Genomic DNA, 21,449 nt, shown 5'->3' with positions numbered 1-21,449 from the left:
GCGCATAACTTTGGCAGCCAAATTTATTTTTGCCTGAAGACTGTTTTAATTAACGCTAGTAGGTCATTCTGACTAAAGAAGGAAGAGCACAATTGCTTTCATCTTAATCTCTCACTCTTTAATTAGAGATTGGCCTGAAAACATGCCAGAATCCCACACATCTTCACACCCACACATACTGGGCCAAAGTCATTATTGAATTACATGCTATATCTCTCTATCTGTACACAATACATACAGTGGTGGCAACGACACTTGTGAAGTTGCTCTGTGTCTCCAATGCTGTCAGAGTAAAACTTGTCCCTATGCCTCTATATCAAAAGTTTAGGTCAGGGGTTCAAAATTCAAGTTCAGATTTCAAGATGAGTGTTTACAGATGCAGTCTGCTACCTCGCCTATCAGAACCAAACCCAGATTCGACTAAAGCTAAGAAGAATTAGTTCAGAATAAAGTATCTTACCAATGTGAACAACAGCTGTGGTGATGGGGCACTCGGGCAAATGATGTTTGCTGAGCAGCTAAATAGAAAATGAATAATGCAATAGTTGCAGAGGAACGAGAGAGAAGGATCATAAGGGTTTCTGGACTTAAAGAATAGGAAGAAGACCAGATAGCTGGTGACTAGTCGCAGCAGAAGGAAGTTGGGTGTAGGGAAACATTTCCTTCACAGGTCTGGCCCAGACATCCCATGTGGAGTTAGGTCTCCTGGTGGTGTTACCCGCTGGGTGAGATACAGACATGCGTGTTGAGTAGAAAGGTCCCAATCTATGCTATCTCTTGATACTAATTTGTTAGTATAGACATATTTTTGCTCTTTCAATGCACATATTCATTATATGTGTTTATATGCACGTATAAATATGCAATACATAAATCTTAAAATCCCCTGACACATTAGTCTTCCTTTCTGCTCACGTATTTCTCTCCCCTCCAAATTATAATAAGCAAAATGGTGCCAGTTGCCCATCTTACCCTGGCCAGGGCCCACCGACCAAGCTCCCAGCAGCATCCCAGGCAGTGCTGGCTGCTCTCCCAGCCTGGGCTGAAGGCTGTCACCCCAGCCAGCCACCACTGCTGCTTTCGGCATCTTCCTGTCTTCTCCAGCTCATGGCATATGATTAAATATGGTCCCTGTAATTGTCTCTTTTTACAGTAAGGAATGTTAATCCTGGGGTTTGTTCCCTCTCCCAGTTTTATAAATACCATAATAAGGAATATTAAGGAATTTTCTTGTCCCCCTGTCTATTTAGACTGAAAATTTGGGGAAAGGGAGATCTCTCTCTCTTGATAACTGTGGGGGCTGATAGTCATTGAGGCTGCGCACGTAACACTGAATAAGCTCAGTGAAGTCTCTGCCTCAAACAGTCCTTTTACCATATCCATATTTGTTCATTTTCACCTGAATTGTAATAGGATCAGTGTATGAGTTTTAGAAGTTGTCTGACATCACCAATCTTCCCTGTGCACCTGTCTGCTGGCCGATTAGATTGCGGCTTTTTTCCGCTCTGTTGCTTAGTGCATGATAATAGATATTTCATCATCCCATTACATTAAAACATAAGAAGAACTGCTCTGGGTCAGATCAAAGGTTCAACCATCTTAATTCCAAAGCTAAGAAATCCCAAACACTTGAGGGAGAGCAGAAGGAGCCGGGTGAGTATACAGCATTAGAGCAAAGTGGTCGTTCTTTGGTAGACATCTCCATTTTCTGGAAACTGGCCATTGATGGAGTTCATACAGCAGCAGTTGCAGAGGGACGCTCTCTTTAACAGCCCCCAATGGCTCCAGCCTCCCTCAGGGGCTATGGGGGACCCCTCAGCATCACATCCCACAGTGCTGCTGGGTCACATAACCTGCAAATGAGCCCACTTTCCCACTTGGACATGCCCACATCCCCACTTCCCACAGCCCTTTATCCATGCAACATCTCACTCCCATGGCTAATGCAGTACCCTGTCCTCCCAGAAAGGACCGCTCAGGCCTGGTGTGGTCAATAGCACACCAACCTAGGAAACCTGCCTCAAGAACTCATTCAGAAAAAGACTTTCTCAGACAAGTTACACTGTGCCATAGAAGAAACAGCTCTTCCCTCTCACAAGGGATTGTGCTGTAGCAGCACGGGCCGTATAGGACATGCTGTTCTGGGATACGCCACGAAAAATGATTTCTAGTTTATTTATAAAGGAAATCCGAACTAAGCAGTGCTGATGTACCCACTTGGTTGTTGGAGATGTGTCTGAAACCATAATCTCTGGGAAAGAAAAGAGAGTCGTAAAGCAGGCAGCAGGAGCTTCATTGCTTGGGAGCCTTGGCCCCAAATTGGCAGGGACCTGTGTGGGGACTCAGCAGGGAGCAGCAACCCCCCCGAGAGCAATAAGCTATTTAAACAGCACACGCTGTACTCTGCGTTAGCAGGAGTTTGCATAACCGTGGAAAGCACTTGAGCCTGAGATCTTCTAAATAAATGCCACATTTATCAGTATCTAAAGCAGAAGAACATCCCACCTACCCTTCCCCCGACCCCATAAAACAGTATTGTTAGTGAAGTCAGATAGCATCGTTTGTTTCTTTAAGGGTTAAAAAAAATAACCCACAGCCATTGCCAGGAAGAAGCAGAACTAAACAGGCAGCAAGGAGTTAGAGCCAGAGCAGAGATATAAAGCTAAATCAATCATCAAAACGGACCGCAACAAGAGCATATACATACAGAGCAAGAAAGAAAGCGAGAGGGCGTTTTGTTTGGGTAGCTAATGTTCTCTGGACGAGGAGAGAGAAATTCTCCTTTGGGTTTTTAATGCCACTCTAAATATTTATAGCGAGATCATGGCCAGCTGGTGAGGCAGCGGCGGCGGTGGGGAGTAGGGAGGGGAGGACGCATTTTCCCCAGCGCCCCAACATCATCCTCTGGGTCATCTCGTTCCTCGAGGAGTGGGGAAAGGCTCCACGTGGCCGTGATTACCCTCACAGTGACTCATCTGCAGGAGTCCACTGGCTCCTGCCCTTCCCCTCTCCTGGTGAGGAGGGTATGCCCACACACATGCACGGATTGTGCGGGAAGGGAAGATGCCACAGCCTCCAAAAAGCTGTGCCAGCCCAGCTCCACCCTGTCCTCAACATGGATCTGGGCCTTCAGGGTTTTGTCTAGCCCTCAGGCATTTCACCATCTTGTCCTGCTGCATTGAAAAGTCTCTGGGAAAGGCCACGTGCGGCATGACCTATGATGCAAAGCTGCTGTTTTCAGAGGAACAGGCTGCCCCCCTCCCTGCAGTCTGCTGGGCCCTGGATGTGGGGCCAGGAACATATGGAGGACTGCAAACACCAGCGCGACACGGGAGCTGACCTAAGGACACTGTGGCTCCCAACCATTTTCGCTCATCTGCCTCGCTGCGACTCGCTGCAGACATGACTCACCCGTGAGCTTTGGCTTTGAGGATATGAGAAGGAGCTTTGCTTTAACCTTGTGTTTCCCTGTGGTAGCGATGCTTAGAAATGACATTTTGGATTCAAGCCCATCCCAGAACAAAGGGAGGAATTTCAGCACAGAAAGGGCCCCATCCAGTTACCCAGGCATGGGCAGCCAGTGCCACTTTTCTTGAAACACCCAGGAAATTGCCACAGAGCTGGATGTATCACACTGGACCTGCTGGAGACCCCGGCTGGGGGCCAGCTGGGGTTGTGGAGGATCCTCTGCTGGCACAAAGTGCTTGACTGATCCCAGCCCTGGGGATGGATTTAGGCTCATCTTTGCAAAATCCTATATGGGAGCTTTAAATACGGACACCTACATGTGATTGAGGCAGCTGAGCACCCATGGAGACCTAGCAGTGCCTGGAGGAATGTTCACCTGCCCAAATATAGGTGGTACTTACTGGTGACCTGCATAACTCAACAGTCTCGGTTGTATTGACTAGACCTCACTGGCTGTAAAAGGAGCACTTGTTCAAGTGCAGGGATCTGCAGTCAGGGACCCCATGGAGGTGTCTACCCTGGGGACCTGCCACCCTGGGACCCTGGTTTCCAACTTGCTGCACTCACTTCAGCAACCAGCTCCAGTCGTCCCACCCGTAATGCTGAGATTACTCAAGCCACCTGCTTGAGAAGCACTTTGCTAAGGGTTTCAGAGAGCTGAGGTCCTTACACAAAAGGCCACAACGTGGTATGTTCTATGTGAAATATCAAGCAGCATCATAAACTGCTCCAAGAGTGAACTTCACCTCTACCCGACAGAGGTAGCTGGGCTCTCCCTGCCCACCTTGGGGCAGCCCTGGGCACCAGCATCTCCCACCAGACAGCGACCGGCTGATGCTCCCCACATCTCTCCATAAGGTGGAGACACGGTCCATCCCACCGGCATCCCTGGAAGCCCTTCTCTCTCCCTTCTTCTCCATGAAAGCAGGGTGACAGTGCATTACCTAGCCTTGCAGACTGTTTACAGGCTTCTAGAGTTCCCAGGCACTTCAGGACAGGGTCCTTGCCGCTCTTTCCAAACGGACGGCCAGGACTTTTATAAGTGAACTTTCCTCTCCGTGTCTATTTATTATATGTAAACATTTGCCAGAAAAACACCACCCGGGCATGCTCAGTAGTGGCCAGGTCATTGCAAAAGGCAACAGCGGCGTCACATGTGATAACGGCGAGAAGCCCGTGTGCGCCTATTCTTAGCGCTGGAATGTATACAATGCCCCACCGCCTCCCCGCTCCTGCGCCCGGCTCCCCAAAGCGGCAAAAGTGGCTCCAGAACAAACACGTCCAGAAATCACCCTCTATGAATCACTTACCTACTGAAAGAAACATCCTGTGGGTTTATAGGTTTTTTTATCCAGGCTCTAGCTATGGAAAATCTCAGCAGAGAATAAACGACAGAGAGTAAGTGCATGCAGTGAAGGACAACAGAAGGTAAACGTTTCTACCCTACCGTTGCACTGCAGGTTGAGCAGTTAGCCATGACAATAGATACTCATCATATTGTTCTGCCTGGCACTTAATTTAGTCATTGTGTGTCTGATTAACATTATAAAAAAAAAAAAGGACAGCTAAGCAGAGTTAATAAATAACCTTTTTAATGCAGATTCCCAGTCTCTAGGGTTTCGTTTGCCCTGCTGCAGAGTTCAGCTCTGCCAGATTTACATTCTTTGGGAGTGACTAACTCTAGGGGAAAGAGTCGCAAGCTACTAAACTGCTAATACTTTAAAATAGTGAATAAATGTCTAAGCGCATTTATTCCATGTGATTAAAACGAGCAAACCAATTGCTTCAGCCACCCAGCTTTCATCCCAAATCAGTGAGATAACTTCAGTGCTTTTGCTTCTTGCCAGGGACACAGGCAGTGCTGACCTCAGAGCTGCAACCTATCTGATAAATTTATGAAAATTTTAAAGGGTCTTAGTGACCTTTTAGCTTCTTTATTATTTTCCCACTGTGCTTAACCCATGTTGCATTTTTGTGCATAACAGTGAACGGATATTTAGATCAACATCAAAGTCCCGATTTGTTCCCTTGGAGCTGGATATTTCAATAAAAGCTGCTAAGAATTTGGTTTTTTCTGCCAAGTTCAGAATTCATCTCTCTCCTATTTTGCTATGGAGGGGGGATCCACTGAGGAGTTTCTCTTCAAAGACCAGGACTTCTCCTCCGAACTGCTGAGGCAGCTGAATGCTCTGCGGCAGAGCGGGATGCTGACTGATGTTACCCTCTGCTCCGGGGGCTTCGAAATCCCCTGCCACCGAAATGTGCTGGCTTCCAGCAGTCCGTACTTCAAGGCGATGTTCTGCAATGACTTCAGAGAGAGTCGTCAGGCTAAAGTCATCCTGAAGGGCATTGATGCTGAGATTTTGGATCAGATTATCCTTTACGTTTACACAGGGGAGATTCTTATATCCGCTGAGAATGTCCCATGCCTGTTGGAGACGGCCTCCATGCTGCAGTACACTAAGCTGTTTGAGGCCTGCTCTGCTTACCTCCAAGACAAGCTGACTCCTGACAACTGTCTGAGCATGATCAGACTGGCCAAAGTCTTGAACTGCCAAAGCCTAAATAAGAAAGCCAAGGCTATGGCTTTGAAATGCTTTCCCGAGGTGGCCTCTTCTGAAGACCTGAAGGACCTCTGTCCCTTGGAGCTCATCGATTACCTTGGGGATGATGAGCTCTGTGGGGAGGAGGAGCAGGTCTTTGAGACACTAATGGTCTGGATACGGCATGACCTCCAGGCAAGACAAGGTTACATCCAAGAGTTGTTCAAGAAGGTCCGGCTTCAGTACGTCCATCCAACTTTCCTCTTCCACTTCATTGCCAATGACTCCCTCGTTCAGTCCTCGCCCACTTGCAGGAGCATCCTTGAGTCAGCCCGGAGGCAAATGTTTTCCTTGTACAGCACCAACGCGCCTGACATCAAGCCCATGCTGCACGTTCCTCGCAGGTACTCCAACCAAGAGTTCCTCATCATCATTGGTGGCAGGAAGGACAGCCAGCAGACGACGAGGGATGTCCTGCTCTATGATGACAAGACGAACCAATGGCTAAGCCTGGCCAAACTTCCCGTGCGCCTGTACAAAGCCTCTGCAGTGAGCTTGCACAGCAATATTTATGTGCTCGGAGGGATGCCCGTTAGCAATAAGAAAAACTCGGTCAGTGATAATATTTACATTTACTCCCTCAAACTCAATCAGTGGAGGTTGGCAGAGCACATGTTAGTTCCACGTTACTCCCACAGAAGCTTGGCATATAAAAATTATATTTTATCATTTGGTGGAATTGGTGAAAACCAGGAAATCCTTAATTCTGTGGAAAGATACGATAGTGTCTACAACACCTGTGAGAGCATGGCAAAGATGCCTGTTGCCGTCCTTCACCCTGCTGTGGCTGCCAAAGATCAGAGGGTCTACCTCTTTGGGGGAGAAGACATTATGCAAAACCCTGTCCGGCTGATCCAGGTAATGGTCAGTCCTGCTTGGCACGGGCAGTTTCATCTAAGGTATTCAGCAGTTCATCACTCTCCTGAGGAAATCAACCCACCCAACAAACTTTATTGTGAGTTGCAGCAAGAGGCAGGATGAGCTGACACATCGCTTCAGGGAAGTCTTGTCTGCAAGGAGCATTACAACTCTTTCATTTTCCCCTTTGAGCGTTTTTCAGGCTCAAGCCTCCAGGTACTTTTTTGGGTGTCAGTCAGCTCTGCTGCCAGTGGGTCCTGGGGCCAAGGCTGCTGCAGGTGAAGCTATGGCAGGCAGCTGCCGACCCCCCTGCCTGGCTTCACGCCTGTGCCCCATCTCACAGAAATCAGTGTTTTCCACTCGGAGGCCGAGCTGGGGGTTCAGCCATGCACCTGCTCACTCACAGCAAAAGCAAAGATTCGCCATCGTTAGAGCAATTAGATTCTCACTCGTCAAAGGGCCAGGACTTAAACTGACAGTTATTTCATATAAACAGTTGTGTTAAAAATGTGGCTCCTGCCACATGTTGTTGGCTCTCTGCCTGCTTTCAGCGGTTACACTCTATTAGGAGGAAAAAAATACATTAAATCCTTCCTTATCTGATTTGATGCTTTAGCAACATTGTAGTGTTGCTTTCCCCATGATTTTTTTTCACTGGTTTAGGTGTTTCAACTAAGAAGGATCATTAAAGGCTAAGATGGCAGCCAGCACATGAGCAATACTTCTTTATGGTGATAAAGCTATTTGATTATCAGGGAGAAGGAAATGTATTTATCAGTTAGTGGAGAGATGTCCTGGAGAGATTTGCTATATTAAGAAGCGGATGACGTGATATAAAAGTTTGTGTCACCCAGATACAGATGACTGAATGACCATCATCTGGCAACAGCTCTTTTTCTCACATAAATTGATGACTTAGATACCACTCTAAGTCACATCAACAAGTCCCTTTGCCAATCTGAGTGCATACCAGCCAACAGCACAAATATAGTAGCTGGGCAAACACGGTGGCTGCCAGCAGAGCTAGGTGAAGTTGAAGTTTGTTTGCCCAGGAAATTGCTAAGGCTGAGGCAGGAATACACAGAATAACTGGAAAATGAAATGTAATGGCTTGCACTTTGGGAGAGCATCGTCTGGTCACACAAAGATTTACAGCTGAGCCGCCTGTATATGGTGGATACACTCTGCCTTAGTGTGTGTGCTAGCATCTCCTGAGCAGACAAGCCTGGAGAACTAGAATGCTTTCCAAGGGGACTTTTTAGGAAAAAAAGTGGGTAAATACTCAGATTTCCAGCAGTTCAAGCCAGAGGATTGTATTCATTAGGACAAAATAAAAACCATAAGTTCCTCTGTAATTACAATTTCCAGTTAAAATGCAACATAAACAGCTGCATGTGTATCTTTATTTATTTGTCAGGTTTACCATGTCTCCAGGAATACTTGGTTTCGGATGGAGACCAGAGTGGTGAAGAATGTCTGTGCACCAGCTGTTTTGATCGGAGACCAGATTATCATCGTAGGTGGTAAGGGCTCTGTTTCACCTTCCCTCCCATCTCTCCCTGCTCAGCTCCTGCAGGATTTCACAGCCTTCCTGCTTGGGGTGCTTGCTCAAAAAGGACGTGGAGCTTGGGAAGCAAAGGAGAAATGCATACAGCCTCCATACACATCTCTCATGGGGTTTCATGGCCATGGAAGTGGGGACAATTTCTCCACAAAGCATTTTCTTACTCCAAGTAGCAGGGCCTGGATGGGAGAAACTGGGGAAAAGCCAATGCAAGTTACTGCTCTGCAGAAGAGAGGAAGCCAAGGACATGGGGGTCCTGATCCTGCCCTGCTGACTTGCAGCCTGGCCCTCCCTGACTGCTCTTCTTGGAAGGGTGGAGAGCACAGTTACCACAAGACCATGCATGGCTTGTTGGGATGAGTGGGCTGCAGAGCTATGAGGGTTCAAATCAGTCCTGTAGGTGCCTCCTGGGGGTAATTGTGAAATGTCCTGAGAGGGGTGTGAAACACTCCAAGAGAGGAGACTTCTCAGTGTCTTTTTCAACGTGAGGATCAGGCTCTGCCTGTGGTACTTTGACAGATCAATCTTGATTGCTTGGCACTCTACAGTCTTTAATGCAGCTCCCCTGACCAAGGGCTGGCACAAGGAAGCATGTGCTAGATTATTGAAGAGAAAATGAGAGATAGGGAAGCTTTAGCAGAGCAGAGGACTGAACCCAAATCACATAGGGCTCAAATCATCTTGTCATCTCTCAGTGAGAGGCCACTGCTACCCTTTGCAGTGAGAACAGGGGAAAGCTGAGTCAAAAGGTCCAAGACTATCAGGCTCCTCTGTGGCACATTTCTCAGACCAGTGTCCAAAATACAGTGTTTGCAACTCTGTCATTTTCAAATGCATTAATCTGAAATTGACCCATCTGCTATATTGACCCATCTGCTAATGATGAGCTTAAGTTCTCAATTAATCTTTTTTTTATTTATCTAACAAAAGCCACAGAAATTCATGTTAACTTTAAACAACTTTCGTTTTGCTTGAAAGTAGAGAGATTCACCACAATCAGGTTTTATTTACCAGCTTCCATGACAAAATATTGGCCAAATGCTCTTAGTTTATCAACAACAGTAAAACCCACAAAAATAACATTTTCTCTTAAAAACAGCTTTTATCACATTTCAGGCCGTCTGTGCGTGGCTGGTCACACCATAACAAAGGGGAATGGGTTGGCCTAAACAAGACAGGCCTTGATTTTTGTTAGGGAAATTGGCTTCAAGGCCTGCAAAACATGGCCCAAAGCAGCGTATTTGCCACGGGCACTCTCAATTATTTACAGGGATACATGGGGAAGCTACTGCTGGTTACCAACCTTCCAGACCTCCATTGCTCCAGAGCAGTGGCCCTGGTCCCAGCCCTTACCTCTAAGCAGATGCGAGGTTACATCACCCCTCAGTGCAAGAGCAGTCCATTGGGTCCTGGGCATGGTGGCCAGCATAGATGTGAAGCTGAGGGCTTTGGGAGTGGAGCGAGCACTGGTGGCACTGGGCTGTTGAGTATCCAGCTCCATTCAGTAGACAGCTACGACTCCAACACAACCGAGCATTGTTGCTCCATCCCCACATGCCATTGGTTTCTGTATTTCCGAGTGAAGCTCTAGGAGTTGGACAGGTAAAAAGAAACACTTCAGGACTTCTGAAGGCACATGCAGAAAACTGCAAGCTCCAGCTGTGTTTGACAGGTTGCTTGTCTGACAGGATGGGGTTTATGGTGCTCATAGAGCCTTGGCTGCCAAGGTGGTATGATGCAGGCTGAGGACAAATGGGAATAGAAGACAGACAGGCATTCTTGTGACACATCGTTGTTTCCCAGTTTAGGTATCTTAATTCTACCAAGATATGTACCTTTATCATAGGTTTTGTTGAAGACTAGCAGGAAATACATTATTATTCCTTCTGCTGGCCATAAACTCTAATTCCCATCTGTTTCTTCCACCTCTGGCTTCACATTCAGGGTACACACGAAGAATAATCGCTTATGATACGAAAGGCAACAAGTTTGTTAAATGTGCAGACATGAAGGACAGACGAATGCATCATGGGGCCACTGTCATCAAGAACAAGCTGTATGTCACAGGAGGACGATGTCTCACGGCGGACAATGTCATTGAGGACTTGGATTCCTTGGACTGCTATGACCCAGAGACCAACACGTGGACACCAAAGGGAAAACTGCCACACAAACTCTTTGACCATGGGTGCCTTACACTCCAGTGTGTCCCCTGTTCTAACCTTCTCTAAACGACCTCTGGTAATTCCCAGGATGTTTTGTGCTTTCCTTCCCAGAGAGGACCCACCTTGCTCTGCAGAGAGCACATGGGGAATCCTCACGGGGTCCCACAAACTCCTGACCTTGAAGACACCAGAAGCATTAGTCATTCCCCAAGTGTTCTGCCAGAAAGGTCACGAGCTTTGTGCTCATGTCGTATTCACCTGACCAGTATTGCATGTGCTGCTAAGTCCAGCCCGGAGGCCTGACCCAGAGTCTCAGCACAGAACAGGAAAAAAATACCGGGTAAGAACCTGGTGTGGGATTTTATACAGACTTTAAAGTGAATGGTGAATAGGAATTCTGGTAGCTCTAGGGAAAATAAGATTTGAGTAACCTGGATTTGTGTTAGCATGCAAACGCAGCTGTGTGCCACGATCCTTTGCTACGCGGTGCTGACTAAGCTTTCCATTTCAAGTGGTGGGAGCATTTGGCATAGGAAGCCCCAAGCTCTAGTCTTGTAACCAGCCCAGCAGCAACTGCCTGCATTAGCTATGGTACTCATAAGACATAAAACGTTAATGTTCCTAACATCAAACTGGAAATTAGCAAAGGGCTGATGCTTCAATATGAACTCTCACGTTACAGCAAGGTGCAGATTTGACTTCTCTGAGCTACTTCTCTTTCATAGTGCAGGGAAGGTTTTTGTTCCGACTGTCTGCTCTCTGAAGGAGCAGGAGAAGGGGGAATGGAAATGAAGATTGTCTTGTCTTCTTTTTTGAGGGATCATGTTTTGCAGGGAGCTTGCTCCGCCTCTTGCATCAGTGTAGCAGTGGTGTTGGTTAGGAAGTCCTTTGGTTGATGGAATTCCTGAAATCTGAAATAGCAGAGAGGACACATGAAGGAAAGGGGATGTAAAACAGAAGAGGTATTTGGGAGGAACAAATTTTTTTCCCTTTCTCCTCTCTCCAAACCACTGGAAAACAGCAATGAGAGAAAGCCAGTGACAGGAAACCAGCTTTCCAAGAAGAGCAAGTCTAAGTCTGCCACTTGGCAAAGCAGCTCTGGCTCCACCAATATTTTTGTGGGGTTCTGCCACTAAGTGCATATTTTTAAAGGGAGGGATTAATCATCAGATACTGAACAGGCTGTGAATTGGTGTCAGGTCACCAGACTTGGTAGAAACGACATCCATTTTTCCTCATATTTGAAAGAAAGTGGGACTTTTTTCCATGGCCACAGCATGGTATGAGGAAGCCACACTCAACCCTCCTCTTCACAGAAGGCTGCACAGCCATGTGGTCACCACCACGTTCCAGGACACCAACTCCAACCCCTAAGATTTCCTCCCATAATTCTGTATCTTGGAGCAGACATGTTACAGAAACAGTTAATGAAGCGGAGGGCTGGAGAGAAGAACTGTGTATCAACTGCTGTTTTAACAATGCAAAATAAAATGGTTATTATTGTTTGTATGAGCTCTGTGTTCAGGAGTCCCCATTGTTCTCTCTGCATTGTTGATAAAGGGCGTTGATTTTGTACCAGCGGTTTTTGCCAGGGTTTCCTTCTAAGGATCTGAGTAAACCTGCAAAAAATGAGTGGGAACCCAAACTCGTCTCCCAGCTCAGAAGCCTTTGGCTACATTTCTGCTCTGTCTTTCAGTCTATATCATCTTCTCCTCCCCGTGCAAAGCAGGGCTAAATCACACCACTTGCCAAATTGGACCGGAGCAGTGATTCATTCTGCTTCCTCACAGGCCAGCTCCAGCTCTCTGCAGAAAGAAGCCTTGTCATGGCCAATTATGGAAAGTCTGCCCCAGGGAGATGTTTATTCCTAACCCTGCAGTGCCGCCTTCCCAAACTCCTTCCTGTTGTGACCCCACTCAGCTCCAAAGCTCCAGGAGACGCCAGTTGCTGCCATGCATTTTAGCTGACACGGATTCCTGCCAGGCTCGTGACTGTACCCAGAACCAAGGAAAAAAAGCTGACTTGGGGCCATAACCCCATGTTTGCAAACCATTGCCACAGTCATTGGTTTATGCTTGGAAGCAAACAGATATTCTTAATTCCCGTATCATATAACTAGTGATTTTCTCAGCGTGCATGCGGGGAGCAAATAGTACCTTGCACAGCTGTAGCTGGGCAGGAAATGGAGAGTGCAAATAAAAGCCATGGTCACAGCAGTGTTGAGTACAGCATCCTTCCCCAGCCCTTGGGGAGCCCTCACATCACCCCCAAGTCCTTGGAGATGCCAAGGGCTATGGCCAGTTCTGCTCTGGCTGCAATCCTGTGCTTCTTCCCTTCACAACTTTTTCACTTTGTGACCATAATTCAAGGAATTTAGGTTTGCTGGGCAGTAAATGCAAAGCCTGGTTCCTGATAGACTTCTGTCTTGTGGTCAGTTGGCTTTGATGAAAACTCTGACCAAAGCTTTTGTGGCCCTTTGCAAAAAGGGTTGAAACCAGAGAACAGTGTTGAGCCTTTCCAAGGGAGATGAGGACTGGTGGAGTCACTCGGTCACAGGGAGGCAGCAGCACATGCAGCTTCAGGGAGGGGGTACGCAGCCCCGGGGAAGATACTGTGGGGAGAACGGATGCTGCCTTTCTAATCAGGTGCAGATTAGAAAGATCAGATTAGAAAGATCTAATCAGCCAGAGCAGTACCTGATACCATCCCGAGTGCTTTGCAGTTGTCATGCCCAGCAGTGCTATGGGTGAAAGCACTTCTAGCAAGGGTCCATCAAAGGTCCATCATGTCAGAAAGGGACGTGCCCAAGCAGGATCTGGAAGGCCACCATTACCCAGACACTTCCTGAGTCACCACATGCTTTTCCAGAAGTCTCATCATCCTAGTATTTGAGTGCTCACTTAGATGGAAATACCCCATGGGTCAGAAGCAAGGTACTTCACGAATATGATCATGGCCCCATGTGGAGGTGGGAATTCATTGCTCTTTATTTTATTAAATAATTCCCAAGGAAAATAGGAAGTTTTGAAATGGTCATTGGTTTGGGGGTCAGCTTTTGGAAGGGCTAAGCACCTGCTGCTTTTTTTCAAATCAGAGAGGGCTGTGAAGTCCCATCACCTTCAGGGTCTCATTCCTGGGCATCCCGAGACAGTCACCAGATCATGAAAACCATAGGACCACATGGCTGAAAGCAGCCTGCTCCGTGGGACAGTGGGTTACCCAGTCCCTCTTTCAGAATGCATTGACATCATTCTCCCATGAGAGACACTTTACTCAAGTAACACACTTGAGTGCGTTATTAACCTCACAGCTTTTAATATTATCCCTCCTAAATCTTCTTTGGTGCACCTTCTGCTATCCCCAGAGATAAAGGACAATCGATTACCCTTTTTGATATAATTTTTTTATATATATATCTTGAAAGTTTATTAGGATGTTTCAAATTCTGTAGACTAAACAAACCCAGCCCTTTCAATCTTTCCTCATAAGTCATGTTTTCTAGACCTCTGATCGTTTTTGTTGCTCTCCTCTGGACAATTTCCAGTTTGTCTGTATTATTTTTTTTTAAGTGCAGGGCTATGGCTCAGCCTCACAGCACTGAGAAGGGCAATAAACCCCTTCTGGATCCTACCTACAGCATTCCCCATCTCCCAGCCCAGAAGGACTTTTGCTTTTCACTGCGGCAGCAGATTACCAACTCGGGTTCGGCTGTGCTTGGGATTAAGGAATGCTTGCAAGTTTAGGTAAGGTCACATGGAAAGACTGCAGGAGATCCAGGATCTCCCAGGGTTATGCCGTAACTCCATCTTTGCTTTGGCTCACCAGGATCCTGAACCAGATCCCGTTGAAAACAATAAGTCTCTCCATGGGCTTCAGCAAGGGGCTTTGGACCGGGCCCTAATTATTGTGTTCTCAGCTGGGTTCATCACTAATTCTATTAATTTTAACAGCAAATATTTAATGTTTGAGTCATTTTTTATTCTAGGGGGAAGGTTTCAGAGGGAAAAAAAGAAGGAAGGGAAGAGATTGCACTTTCTTTTTAACTTTCTTCCACTTCCCTCGCTGCAAACTTGGAGCTGAATCCTGCTGCACAGGCAGCCCGTGGTGGCCGGCAGCTTCGCTTTGATCTTAGCAAAGAGCTTCGTAGGTTAAGCCTGTGTTTTTTCACGATAACCATTTATCAAACAATACAATCCTTTCCAAGGGCAGCCTTTTTCTTGTGCAGTAATATGTTTATAATTATAGTGCATTTCCTGCTTCTTTTTGATTAAACACACCTGAAAAAGTAGGAAAGATGTCAATGCATAAATAAACGGGCACTCCGAGTTCATCTCTTCCTCAGTCCTTTTTTCCAAACGCCAAGGAGTTCACTGCGAGGTGAATCCTCTCGTTGAGAAGGAAACAACTGGGGAGAGCATATATGAATAGCGTACAGGGTAATTTATCCCTGGCATTGTTCCTTAGCCTGACCTGAGAGCCATTAATAATTGACAGCGGCAAAAACAATCCCTTTTTAAAAATATAAACATCCATACTTTTTTTCCAGCTGCTTGAAAGCTCCCACACCGAAGCTAAACAGTCATATTCTCCATGGCACAAATGAGCGTGAATTCCTTGGTTCAAACTTGCACCAGCAAAGGAGCCGAGACCCACTCATTAGTGGACTTTCTAATGATGTTTTCAGCAGCTATTTCTGATGGGTTTGCTTGGGGTCCACACCAAGCACAGTGCATGTGGAGAAACTGGTGTCTCAGGCTGCTGATGCCACCAAAGTCAACGGGGCTCCTCAGGGTTTATGCTGGAGCACTGAGAGATTGATCTGGCCTCTTCTGTTTATTGAAGTTTCCAAAATAGTAGCAGAGTAGCGAGGAGCCCAACTGCTCTGTCACTCGGCAAGTCACCCGCCGGCTCCAGCTGCCGCTTGTCACTTCTCTCCCTGGGGCTCTTTGTTTGCCTGCACTCCTTTCATGTTGCAAGAACCCCTTCTGAGAAAAGCAAGGAGCAGCATGTCTTGAGCAGCCCCGGGCTGTTCGGCGGGTGCCTCGTGGCTGCTTTAAACATGAGGCATCCCCACAGCTCTTGGAGACATGTGGCTTTAGGAGCCATGGGGTAAAATACTGTTGGAGGTGGGAGAAGGTGGCAGGATCTGGTCCGCTGCTTCATCTGGTCAGGAAGCTCTCTACAGCCCATCCTGCTATATCTAATCCTCCCAAGTCTAGTCCTCTGAAGTTTGTTTCTCAATCAGGCTGTGTCTTCTGATGAAGAAGCCATGTCCCACCACCCCTCCCTAAAGCAGGCATGCTGGGACAAGGGCAAAGGCATGTCCCCTTCCTCAGGTCCCCCAGTGCCACAGCTGTAATGACATCCCCTGAGTTTTGACCTGGTCTTGGTGCATTGCTGAGGTTTCTCCCTGCTCTTGGACCTTCTCAGGCCAAACGACTGGCAGGTGTGCTCTGCAGGTGCTCTACACCCATGTTTGAAGGTGGCAATGCCTGCCCAGAGCACCAGGAAGTGACACCAAGGACTCTGAAGTCCAAATTTTCAAGCTGCTGGGATGCTTCTGGTCTGGAAAATCAGCCAAAACCAATCTGAGCCTTAAAGCAGAGCCCTAGCACCTCTCTGTGAGAGCCAGGTGACTGCAGGGGAATGTGTCCAGCTCTGAGGAGCAGAAAGAAAACTGCGTGGAGGGTGCTTCAATGTGAAACTTGGCTACAAAGCTTCAGTGCTGGGAAAGCGCAGTGTTTTATCCAGACCAGCAGCAAGCCCTGGAATTAATAGGGTTGATTAAACCATTTTGATGTGCGTGGTATGTGGAGATAAGGGCCCAATTCCCAAGGGCTTCCAGTGAAAATTAGATGCTAACCATAGCAGTACGTGACATCCCCTGACAGGGATGAGGAAGACTGCTGGAAAACAAGAGACAAGTACAAACCAAAGGGGCAAAAGAGGCAGCTCTTGGGAGACCAAAGCTACCCCGAACTTGCTGGATCTGTTTTGATGCTGAAATGACGTGGCCCCTGGCACCAGGCAGATCGAAAGCAAGGGAACTATGCCTGCGTTATGTTGTTATGACACATATATTTCCCTGAAAATGACATTAAAGAGTACCAGAGGCTCAAACATTGTTCTGTTTATCTGTTCCCCGGGTAGGGCTCTTAGTCTTAGAGACAGACTGAGCACTGCAGAATATGGCCCCTGGCAAGAAAACTTCGCCTCTGGCATGAGGACCGTTAGCAAGCATGATATGGGAAGCCAGCCCAGGGCGTCGGGGCATGCACAGCTATTGCCCACTGCTGCCAGGCAGGACAGAATCCCTTTGAGACACGCAAAGGGATGAGCCACCAGAGGAGACTCTGCTGCCAGGCACTGAGGTTCCCAGACAGGAAGTTGATGGCAAAGGACAATTCCTTCCCAAGGTGTTGACCTGGGGTTCATCCTGTGCAAAAGCATGGAAAGGCTCTAGTGTCAATGGTGTCTCCATATGCTTCAGGCCATGCTTTGGCCCTGGGTCTCCCTTGCAGTGGAGCTTGCACCTGAATTAGCAATTAATGGGGTCCCAAATTCCCCCTACCCATGTCATGAACCAACCCATGCTTGTGCAAGCAATGCCCACATAGCCATGGCATCCTAAGGAAAAGACACCCAGCAGCTTAAATGACTGCCACCTCAAGCCCTGACCAAGGAGAAAAGCAGAGAGGTCCTATGGATGTTCTACAACATGCTGTGATATTTAATGGGTAATTCAGAACTTTTTTAAAGAAGGCAGTCTTTGGGCTTGGGAGGCACTGAAGGCTTCTAGCTGAGAGATCCTGTTTAGAGCCTACAAGAGTTGTCTTTCTGCTCATTATAACTTGGAATAAATGTCAGTAAATAGAGCCTGTTTCTTCTCCAGGCATAGAGGACTCTGGAAATTTTCTCCAGAGAAAAACAGCAACACGGAGTGAAAGAAGTGGTGCCTGCAGACTGAAATACAAACGGCAGAGAAGCCAAAAGCAGGTTCGTCCTTCCAAGCTTGAGCTTATGTTTTTAATGGCATGAAATGTGACGTGCACAGTCAATCACACATTTCAAGACAAGAGTCTGTTATTTGTGATGGCAGTGTAAAATACACGGGTCCTTACTCCAAAGAGCTTGAGAGAGACACAGAGCAGAGGACACAGCTGAGCCTCAGAGCATCATCAGCTGGAGTTTCAAACCATCCAGCTCATCCGTTGGGCAAGAGCAACACCTTATGCCATAACCTGAATAACTGAAGTACACCAAAAAAAAAAAAATCAGCTCTTCCCTGTAGGTCCCTGGTCCACAGCCCATCCCACAAACCAGCATGCAAATGCGACCAAACAGGTGCCAAGGCCCAGGGCTTCCTGGAAACTCAGGCAACACATGGAGGATGGGCATTAACTGTCTAACAACCTCTTCTGTCCTCAGGTGCCCCATAGCCAGAAGGATGTCATTACCGTAAACATACCTAGGAGAAGAGATTTTTCCATGGTTTTCAACATCTAGATTTTCCCCTTCCCCAGGAAAGGTAGCAGAAGGTTTTGGACAACTCTAGGAATGGTCACACAACTGGGAAAGTGGATCCCTTCTGCTTTTAAAAACAAATGCTTTATATAGTGAGGAAAGAACATGCAGACAGCTCAGGGCTCTCTGATTTCCAGGAACAAACTATAAAAGCCATTTAGATTGACTGAAAAGACTTTGGCATTTCCCTTTCATATTTCCAAAGCAATTTCAAAGGTAAGGTGACAGGTAGCGCACACAGGCTTTCCTAGGACTGCCACCAAGGAAGGGAAACACAGCTGGGGAAATGATTACATAGGTCACCTGGTTTTTTGCCTTTATCAAATTTCTTTGATTCTAGAATAGAATTTTTGCTCTGCTGATCTGGGGCTGGACTAACGCTAATACATGGATTTTCATGTAAATACAACATACTGCTTTGTGACTGCAGGATGTTGGTGAGCTCAGCTTGATCAGGAGAAAATCCCTTGCCCAGGTTTTAGTAGAAATCTGCAGGCACAGTGCTGGCAGAATCCTGGAACTGCCAGGCTCAGTGGGATATGGCACTTGCAAACAGTGTGAGTCATTTGCCCTGGAGCTGTAGGAGCAGAGAACATCTGAAGATCTAGATCAGATTGGTGAATCAGCAGCATCTGACACAGTTTAAGAGGTTAAGCCTATTTATAGACAAATGAGGGTAATTTTCATAGCTGAAGGGATTATATTTTTTTTTTTTAATAAATTCATAATAAACTCTAGGGAGGAGAATGCTGAGATCTGTACTCAGTTAACTCCTCGGAGATGAGAGGAAGTTTCTCCGAGACAGGGATGAAGTCAAAGGAGCCAGAGACTCAAGAGTGCATTATCCTCACTGCTTTGCTTTTTATGCACTTGCAGGATTAAATTGTGCTTTCAGGACAGCAAAAAACATCCCTGTGGAGCCAGACCTTGATCTCTGCCTGTTGCATGGGTAGGACTCCCCTGGCACCCGCACGAGTGCGTTTGATGGGGAAACTGGGAGGGACGAATCGGATGTGCACCCATGGGGAAACAAGTCCCTTCTTTACAGGGGAATTTCTGCTCATCATTTCTTGCCTTACTTCATACTTTACTCTTGGTTATCACTAAGGGTGGAAATGAGAGTTAGTATGACAGTGTGTATCAGCAGCGGAATTATGGAGCATCATCAGTCAAGTGAGAAAGGATGGGACTTGATTCTGTGGGTAAAACCTTATTTCTTTTATGTCTCCATCACCACATTAGAATAAGGATGATACCAACCCCACAAGGGCACTGGGAATGAATCCACTAAATCCTGAAAAATGCTGTCTTTTGTGAATTGCCACATATCATTGTTGTACAATCCCACTGCAGTTACTTGCTATTTAGGAAGTAACAACACCTATAGAAACAGTGCAATTAAATTAACGTAATGATGATCTTAAACGAACAGGTAATCTGCTGTATAAGTACAAAGACTTATAAAATGAATATGGGTCTAATTTTAACTGAGACTACCCCGCTGAAAAAAGATAGACCTAAATGTTCCTTTAAAGATGACCAGTGTTAAGAAAAGCCTTTTATAAATAATAGGGCTGAATTTAGCCCACACCTCCTTTTCCTTCAATGTGGTTTTGTACACTGCTTTCCATAGAAATCAAGGATGGGTCTAACATGGAGTTATAGACCCACTGGGGAAACAGGCCTTATGAAAAGGACACAAACACTTGCAGGGTTTGCAGGTGGATCATGCACATGGACTAGTGATGCTTTTACTTAAGCAAGGGCTCTTCTGCTTGGAGGCAACCTCCCAAGTAAGCTCGAGATATGAAAAACAACCCTTTGAGTTCACCTGAAACTTGTTTTCAGATTCAGAGTAATGATGGATGGAGCACTCCATGCGCTCATTTCATTCCCAAATCTGCAATTTCAGATGATGCCAAAACATGGCATTTCCGTAACATGCATTTCCACATCCAAGGTCTGTAGGACCAGATCCTTGCTTGTTCCCTTGGAAAGAGCATGTTTTTCAGTTCTTTCAATATTTTTGCACCAGCCTTTCTGAGACGCCTTCTTGTAACCTCCCCTCAGCATCTGTTTTATTTTAAAAGGATAAAAATGCATCAAAGTCTCACACATTCTTGCTACTTTCAAGGCTCTCCAATTACTCTATTTGTATAAATCCATTCCCTTTTTTTGTTGGGTTTTTTTTTTGGTAGTTTAAATTTCATATACCCAGTGGCAAGGACAGAGACCTGCAGGGTGTGTTGCTTTTAAAAACTATTTTATTTTGTCTGTTCTGTGATGAAAACTGCCTGCAAATGTAGGATTGCAAGGATGTTTGGGTACCTGCCATCACTCTATTAACTTTAAGCTGATCCTAGGAACTGGCAGTACTTGACTATCCAGTTCCCAAGTAGTTTTGTGAACTGCAGGAGTCCTTCAACCTTGTTTTCCAAGCACAACTCCTTAGGTCCCTGCAGTCACCACCTGTCTTGGTAAGCTCAACTCATCCTGAAATCTTAAAGCTAACATGAGGCATCTCCGTTCTTTGGTCTCTGCCTGCCTGTCTCAGCACTAAAGGGGACACAGAGCAGAGATGCCCAAACAGGCAACCCAGGAAACCCAACAGCATACGCTTCATCTGTGCTTGTCCAATTCAAATTTCTCTAATTTATGCCCTGGAGTTCAATCTGACAGTAGATGGGTCAAATGCTTCAAAGCAGCCTTGGGGCATTGGTTAAGTCTCCCAGGACTAGCGTGGGTCTCCTTGGTGCTCCACCGTTTCTCACACCTTCCCAAAAGCAGCTCTGCTTGGCGTGCTTCCAGCGAGGCAAGCAAACCAATTAACTGCTTTTGAAAATCCTAGCCTCAGTCTGTTATGATGAGATCCTCTTGATAACGGCACTGCCTGGAGTGAGCAAAGAGCTTTCCTTGTTTTCCTCAATCCTAATTCAAGCAAACTTCTGCTGAACTCTTCATTTTGGCCATTGGATTTCAATGGGAAATGGACTGCACAGGGACCTTTGACTTCAAGCCCTGTATATTTTCTCTAATATTCTTTTATCTCCACTAAAAAACATTTACTAATATTTTAAGCTAATGTTTCTCTTCAGAGGGTCACACACAGTTCAGCATGCATCTTGCATCCAAAGATTTCTCCAGGTCTCGAGTGTTAAGTTTTTCTAAACAGGCCAGGTATCTACTTGCTGTTGCTGAAGGGAACAAGCAGAGCCTTTCTAGCTGACAGCTAAAGTAATGAAAGGAAAACCATATGTAAACCATACT

The 21,449-nt window shown here is 46.4% G+C and overlaps 1 protein-coding gene across 2 annotated transcripts; it reads left to right on the top strand.

Annotated features, from left to right (window-relative positions):
- The first annotated feature begins 4,716 nt into the window (after window positions 1-4,716).
- Window positions 4,717-12,144, top strand: KLHL38 (kelch like family member 38). Of its 2 annotated transcripts, none has more exons than XM_014965676.1 (4): window positions 4,717-4,866; window positions 5,454-6,929; window positions 8,347-8,452; window positions 10,438-12,144. In XM_014965676.1, the coding sequence occupies exons 2-4, from the start codon at window positions 5,580-5,582 to the stop codon at window positions 10,722-10,724; spliced, it is 1,743 nt and encodes a 580-aa protein (XP_014821162.1). In that variant the 5' UTR covers window positions 4,717-4,866; window positions 5,454-5,579; the 3' UTR covers window positions 10,725-12,144. The 2 variants fall into 2 exon arrangements, with proteins under 2 accessions (XP_014821162.1, XP_014821161.1); XM_014965675.1 differs by having other exon boundaries at window positions 4,717-4,896.
- The last annotated feature ends 9,305 nt before the right edge of the window (window positions 12,145-21,449 follow it).

The sequence above is a fragment of the Calidris pugnax genome, unplaced genomic scaffold (genome assembly GCF_001431845.1).
Source record: "Calidris pugnax isolate Ruff unplaced genomic scaffold, ASM143184v1 scaffold41, whole genome shotgun sequence".
In the NCBI taxonomy this organism is placed as follows: Eukaryota; Metazoa; Chordata; class Aves; order Charadriiformes; family Scolopacidae; genus Calidris; species Calidris pugnax.
Note: the sequence above shows the minus strand (reverse complement) of the source record. Positions and strands in the feature narration are given on the sequence as shown.

Excerpts from the sequence above, each read along its gene's own strand:
- KLHL38 (XM_014965676.1), top strand. The coding sequence starts at position 5,580 with ATGGAGGGGGGATCCACTGAGGAGTTTCTCTTCAAAGACCAGGACTTC. Across the intron at positions 6,930-8,346 it reads ACCCTGTCCGGCTGATCCAG|GTTTACCATGTCTCCAGGAA; the intron begins GTAATGGTCAGT and ends TTTATTTGTCAG. Across the intron at positions 8,453-10,437 it reads CCAGATTATCATCGTAGGTG|GGTACACACGAAGAATAATC; the intron begins GTAAGGGCTCTG and ends CTTCACATTCAG.